The sequence below is a fragment of the Nuphar pumila genome, chromosome 7 (genome assembly GCF_984573655.1).
Source record: "Nuphar pumila chromosome 7, dmNupPumi1.hap1.1, whole genome shotgun sequence".
In the NCBI taxonomy this organism is placed as follows: Eukaryota; Viridiplantae; Streptophyta; class Magnoliopsida; order Nymphaeales; family Nymphaeaceae; genus Nuphar; species Nuphar pumila.
This window is the reverse complement of record NC_143255.1, coordinates 28,149,085-28,155,720: the sequence shown is the minus strand read 5'-3', so window position 1 is coordinate 28,155,720 and position 6,636 is coordinate 28,149,085. Positions and strand designations below refer to the sequence as shown.

General features: G+C 38.1%; 1 protein-coding gene across 1 annotated transcript; it reads left to right on the top strand.

Moving 5' to 3' along the window:
* The first annotated feature begins 1,220 nt into the window (after positions 1–1,220).
* LOC149831657 (sm-like protein LSM8) lies at positions 1,221–6,636 on the top strand. The gene is made up of 6 exons (XM_090012162.1): positions 1,221–1,250; positions 4,374–4,439; positions 4,609–4,649; positions 4,729–4,803; positions 6,142–6,194; positions 6,287–6,636. The coding sequence occupies exons 2-6, from the start codon at positions 4,403–4,405 to the stop codon at positions 6,375–6,377; spliced, it is 297 nt and encodes a 98-aa protein (XP_089868288.1). The 5' UTR covers positions 1,221–1,250; positions 4,374–4,402; the 3' UTR covers positions 6,378–6,636.

Genomic DNA, 6,636 nt, shown 5'->3' with positions numbered 1-6,636 from the left:
ACGAAAATGGAGAAAAAGGAGAAAGGGAACAAAAGAAGAGGAATGGAAAAGACAAAAGACAAAAAAAAAAGGGTGAGGGTTTCTGAGAAATTTCGAAGAACAGAGGGTGAAAGGGGAATAAGATAAAACCTCGGGCGAAAAAGAGGTTCAACTTTTTTGCTTTCCTTTCATTACAAGTGGCCCCCTCCTTTATCCTTTTCATATTTCCTTTTCGGTGAAAACATTTTTGTGTAATTTTCGGAAAGAAGGCTCTGACCTTTTCTCTTCTCTTGTCTAACGCGGTTTTCTTTTCCTCTTTGCCTGTACGAAGATGGATCGGGTCCAGAATACGACCTTTAGATACTGACCCGTGACGGAGATCTGGTTCGTAGTCCGGTTGAGAGTTGGCCTGGATGTTTCTGAAATGTGGGTCTGGGTTTGGATCCAGATCGACAGTATGCTGTTATATTCTCGTTTTTCTTTTCACCCATTGTCTTCTGCTTGCAGTGATTGGTACGTGTGCACTGGTTCTGAACGACACTCAAAACCTGATCGCAACCTAATTTTTCAACATCAGATCTGATCTGATTGCTGGTTTTGGATCCATTTGAATGACGCTCAAAACTAGGTTTGTGACATCAGATTTTAAACAAAAACTTGGTTAAAGTAGTAAATTTTAAATGGGATTATATTTGTTGTAGTCATTTCTGTAGGTACAAATTGGCCTTTTCCTTTTTTCATGAAATTAGCTTTACAAATGCGATCTACATGCTTTTCTTGAGTGGGATTCGACTTTTAAGTCAGATTTGGAAGTGAGAAAATGGAAAGAAAATACAAGTAGAAAAGAAAAATGACAACTTTTCCAACCATTCTAAAGGCGGGAAAGTTTTTTAAAAGTGTATGATTTTTTATAAAAAATATCCTCCACTTAAAAAGGTAGAAAATTTTTTCTTATCAATTTTTTTTATTAGAGCAACAATTTACCCTCAATTTTCTCATATTTTCTACTTTATTTTTTGCATGTTACACAAACAAAATGAAAAATTGTATTTAGAAAATTTATGGTATCATAAAAGATTTCAATTTCTGACGTTAAGTTGAGTTGTTATCCGTTATTTTTCCGTTTTAAACGTTTGTCTATGAAATTTCTCTGACATCAAAAGTAAAAAAAACCCGATTTATAGAGAAACACCACACCACTTCCCGCGCTCCCTCCTGCGCGCATGCCCTAACCCCTCCGGCACCGGCGTCGTTCTTCGTCTCCGGCACAGGTTCTCTCTCTCTCTCTGTTTCTGTTGCTGTTGCGTGGGACTTCGTCATGATGGAGAGACTTTTTTGGAAGGATGGGGGATGGGATTTGTTATGGTGTCTGTGTATTATTGTTGGTTAGGATGGTGAAATTTTTTATTTTATGTTGTTGGGGAGGAGATCGGAAATCGGAATTGTTGATTTGAAAAAGCTTATCGTCGTTAGTGTTTAGGCTTTCGCCTCTTTGTTCCCTTTTTTTTCCTGTACTTGTAAGAGAATGAGATTGGTTCTGTTGTTCTGATTTGAGGCCATGGAGCGTGCTTGATCTCTATTATTGGTTGTAGAGAACTTATTAGTTTTTTGGGTGGTTATTTTCTTCTTTTTTTATCATTTTGTGACAAATGCTGAAACTAGGGGGCATTTAATTTTGGTGATTTGGATTTCTATCAATTTTCGTCACTCATTTTTTGCCACTTTTTCTTATTGGGGTTTCTATTCTCTTTTTATGATTTTGAGTTTTGACCCCAGAGATTTTTATGATTATATAGAGAACTTAGGTCAGTGTGGTATTTACAGTTGGAGCTTTATTTTATATGTGCTATTCAGAGATATATGCTTGTTGTTGTGATCTAGCACTTTAGTGTGATTGTAGCATCTATTGCCATGATTCTGCTGGGTTGATGCTTTAGTAATTGTATTGGTGGTAACAATGAGAATGAGCTAATTATCACTATTCAACTCATGTGTGGCCCACCTTTGACTATATCAATAACCTCTCTCTCATTCAATCTAGCCCCACAGAAGTGTTTAGCATGGTTTGTTTGTTAGAGATCATACCTTGGATTTTTTTTCAAAGTAAAATTACAATTTTGATACTTTCTGTGTCGTTGATTTTTTTAAGCTTTTCAAAATCCTTCTTACACGTTGCAATAATACGATCCAAGACCTGTACACTAAGCAGGTATTTGAATACATCAGTTCTCAGCTACGTTACTTGGACACTGACGCAGGTATTAAGTGTCAGATACGGCAGGTCTTGGAAAACTCTGAATATAGTGATTTGTAGGTGTTCTCACTCAATCTGGATCCATGGATGTGTTCAACATGGTTTTTTTAATGGGGATTATATCTTGGATTGTGTTTTTCCAAAGTAAAGTCATTCTTTTGAGTCGAAATTTTTTGATACATTGTTAGTTATTGATTTTTGAAACCCTTGAAATCCTTATTTCATGTTTTATTACTAAATAAAGGTTGTACATCACTTCTGTAAGGGTTTTTTTTGACCTCCTATCATTTGATTGGACAGTTTAAAGTCAGAGTAGACCATGTAAATCACATCTGTTGGGTCTTCAGGAACCAGTTTTACTTCATTTTTTTTGGCCTATCATCTAGATGTGCTCTTATTGGAGTAGAGTGTTGCACCCTCCTCAAGGTCCGGTTGGATCGGTATGGAGTCTGAACCAGAAGGGAGTCTCAGGCTAGCAATAGACAGATACTCTAGTCTGAGCCCAACGAAAGCGGGAGGATAGAACATGAGGTTCTTGGCCCTCTGAGGCCAGGTTGGACATATCTGGCGTGCAGACTTCCACTGCACATGATGGGGCAGTGGTTTAAGGGTAACCATGGTGAAGATTTTGGATGGTTTTGGGAAAATGCCTAAAGAATAGGAAAACCAGGTTGGATAAAAACAGCCCTGGAGGCCAATCGGGAGAGGGTTTCGGTTTAGATCTAATATGGACTGAATCAAGGTCTTGTTAGACACCTAAAGTCATCTGTCAAGTTAGGATAAATTGCTACAGGTTAGAGAACTGTAATATAGGTCGTTGAGAGGCTGGAAAGGTCAAACAGTGAAAACATGGGGTAGATGTGGTTTTGGTCCTAAGGTTGTGCAAAGCAAGATAATGCAACCTAGGGTCTGGTTACTGATCTAAGAAACTAATATCAGAGGTCTAGAGGGCTGAGTACCTGAGTTAGGCTTCGAGCATTACAATAGAACCATGACTGCTGAGGCTTCTGAACAACTTCCCCGAGCAGTGTAGCTTTATTGAATCTCTGGAAGGTAACACGTGAAGGGTTTGGGCTCTTTGCTCAAGCTGGTCCACCACCACTCTGTAGTGCCAGGTGAGATCAGAAAGGGAGAAGAGAAAAAGACATCAAGGAGGTAGGGACGTCCAAGGAGGAGAGAGGAAAGAGGATGTCAGAGTGTAGGGACCCCAAAGAGAAAGAAGGGGAGAAAGAGAGAGAGGACGGATAGGCTTTGAGAAAACTTCAATTCATTAATCAATGATTCATATATCTCTCCAATACCTTCTTATATAGTTGGAGCTTGTGTTGAGTCCTACTTGCATAAAGAAACCAACTAGACTAGGACTCCTTAGCCAAGGACTCCTCGTAAGAACAAACCAACTAAAAGACTATCTAATATTTAATTAACTAACTAATTACTACTAATTAACTTCTAAAACTAGGGAATGTCCCCTAGGACTCTCTAGCATGGCACGTCCCCTCTAAGTCGACCATACTCGTTAATTGGCTTGGCCTCTAGGCTTGACACATGTCCTGATTCTTCTGTTCTTGACTAAGACTCTGAAACTTTGTCTTGTCAACCATTAGAGAAGTCATGTCAACTTTCACTGACATCATCTTGGGGCCTACATTGTGTTGATCGACCCTCATTATCCTCTGGAGGTGGCATCTAGATCCTGGGCATTGGATCTACTGTGGTATTCTGGGCTCTAACATAGAGGAAGGATATATAGGTATGAAAAATTGCTAATGGACATAGCATATTGTTGCATGAGTTTTTCAAGAGTTCAATTTATAGGAACTACTTTAATTAACGTTTTATATAGGATAGATTTAACATATCTATGGAACTTCAGTTCTATAAGTACCAAACATTAATACTTTTCAATACATGCCAGATGTTTAGCCTATAGTAGAAAATGGCTCCACAAGCTAATTACTGTCAAACTTGTCATTATTGTCCTCACACATGCATTCTAATGTGTCTGTTATATTTATGCTTGTTGATATATGCTATGTTGTACTTTTAATATCTTATGGATTATTAAGTGCATGAGTTCTTTCACAATTGTTGTTGCTTTCTTATGGGCATGATTTTACCATTCTTTTGAAGAGAACAGGCAAGGATATCAGACTAGGGTCAGGTATAATGTCAAGTGATCTTGGGCTTGAGTCCCTTGTAGATCGTAAGTGATTTCCATTCATTAATCTATTTGTCTGTTTTTGGTAAAATATAAATGCTATTGGTTACTATGAATATTGACAGTTCAAAGTAGTGAATAGTAACTAATGGCGTGAAAATTACTGTTTGCTGCAACTCTGACCTGCCTCCTTTTTTTTCTTTTTTGTTTGTAGAAGCAATATCTGTCATAACAAGTGATGGGCGCAATATAGTGGTATGTATTTCATTCTTTCAGCCACCACATCATGGGAAATTTTCCTATTAGATTTATTTGAATTATTTGGTTGTGTTAGGGTGTTCTTAAAGGGTTTGACCAGGCAACAAACATCATTCTTGATGAGTCGCATGAGAGGGTTTACTCTACTAAGGTCTGTCTTCTGTTTCTTTTGGTATGCTTTCCATGTTTATTTCTAACACAGATACTTTGATGACAAAAAATAACAGGAAAACATCAAGTTTTTTCCCTGTATCCTTTATATCAAGAATACAAAATCAATATTCAGTTTTTCCCATCAGTTAAAAGATGTCTTGATTCATTTGTTATGAACAGTGATAATTGTGAGAAAACTTTATGCTACAATTGCCTCTCTCTCTCTCTCTGTGTTTGTGTGTGTGTGTGTGGCACATGGGGCTAGCTGTGTCACCATCATCGGCCACCATGCCATTGGTGTGCTGCTGCCCCCTCTCTCTCTGTCTCTCTGTGCAGTTCGTCTAGGACAGTGGGGCTAGCTGCCTAGGGTTAAGCCTGACCCAATCTGCTCCATCCAACTAACTAGCCCAACCTGAGCATATCAAGCAGTATAGTCAGAGGTCAGGACCCGAACCTGAACAATGTCAGGCTTAGCCCAACCCAATAACTATCAGGTCAGGTTCTGGGTGGGTCATGGATGAGCCCCAGCAAGCAGGGCCCTGGGTCTAGCCAGGCCAGCACAATGTCCACCCTTCTAGAGCCCATCGGTGCAAGTTGTGTCAACCCAACCTGACCCCATAGATGTGTTCAACATTGACTATTTGGTAGGGATCACAACTTGGGTTGTGTTTTTCCAACATAAAAAAAATGATTTTTGAGTTGTTAAATTTTGATATAGTGGTCTGTTAATTTTTGAAGCTCTTGAAGAACTTGCTTGCTAGCCACATTCACATGAAATAGTTCATGTGAAAATATTGATGGATGTGTTACAACACAGGTCAATAATAATCTCAGTGAAAATATTGATGTAGTGATGATGATGATGACATGAATGTAGGATATAGTTATCATATGGTTGTACAGTATAACTAATAAGTTTGGCACTAGCTTTGTAAATGATGATGCAAATGACCAAATCATTAAGTAGTTTTCAAGAACCTGGTGTTGGGATGAGAGACAAGGTGAGTTATTAATATGGTAAAGATCTTCTGTAATATGTATGCATGTTTGAACATTTGTAATAGCGATAATCATACTCATAGATTAGCTTGGTGTGCAACCTGACTAAGCCTGTCTCCAGTCATGTGAGATTAGAAAACATGTTATGAAACAGGGCCCAGGCCAGGTCAAGTTTCTGGAATTTCAATTTGGGTCATTGTATCTGCATATTACTGGTCCAAGCTACCATGGAAACAAATCTAATTTTATATTTTGCAATTATCAAGCATTAATCGCATCTAATATGCTTAGGAATGTGAGATGATTTTTTCTTGGGACTCTTGGTTTAATTGTGCAGGAAGGTGTTCAACAACTTGTATTAGGGTTGTATATCATAAGAGGAGATAACATGTAAGCTTTTCCCAATTATTCCATTTTTCTTTTCAAGTTACATTACATGTTCTACCAATATGCTAAACCATTGTTTCTTCCTAACATCACAGAAGTGTTGTTGGAGAATTGGATGAAGAGCTCGACTCAAATCTTGACCTATCAAATTTGAGAGCACATCCACTCAAGCCTGTAATTCATTGAGAAATGTTCAAAGTGCTGGTTTTTGTAGAAAAAGCAGAAGCTATTGATAGCCTACTGTCGGTTGATCTGTAAAAACTGCTATTCCATTCCATGATACCATGTAGTAGATCTGTGTTGCTGATTTAAGAAATATTTGTGAGATGTCATGTTCCTAGAGTAGCTTCTTTTTATACAGAAAACTGGTAAAATTAGTTGCCTGTGTAATTGCAAACTTTGCACAGCCATTTGATTATGTTCTAACGGAACATTGCATAGAAAA

Excerpts from the sequence above, each read along its gene's own strand:
- LOC149831657 (XM_090012162.1), top strand. The coding sequence starts at position 4,403 with ATGTCAAGTGATCTTGGGCTTGAGTCCCTTGTAGATC. Across the intron at positions 4,804-6,141 it reads AGAGGGTTTACTCTACTAAG|GAAGGTGTTCAACAACTTGT; the intron begins GTCTGTCTTCTG and ends TTAATTGTGCAG. Across the intron at positions 6,195-6,286 it reads ATCATAAGAGGAGATAACAT|AAGTGTTGTTGGAGAATTGG; the intron begins GTAAGCTTTTCC and ends CTAACATCACAG.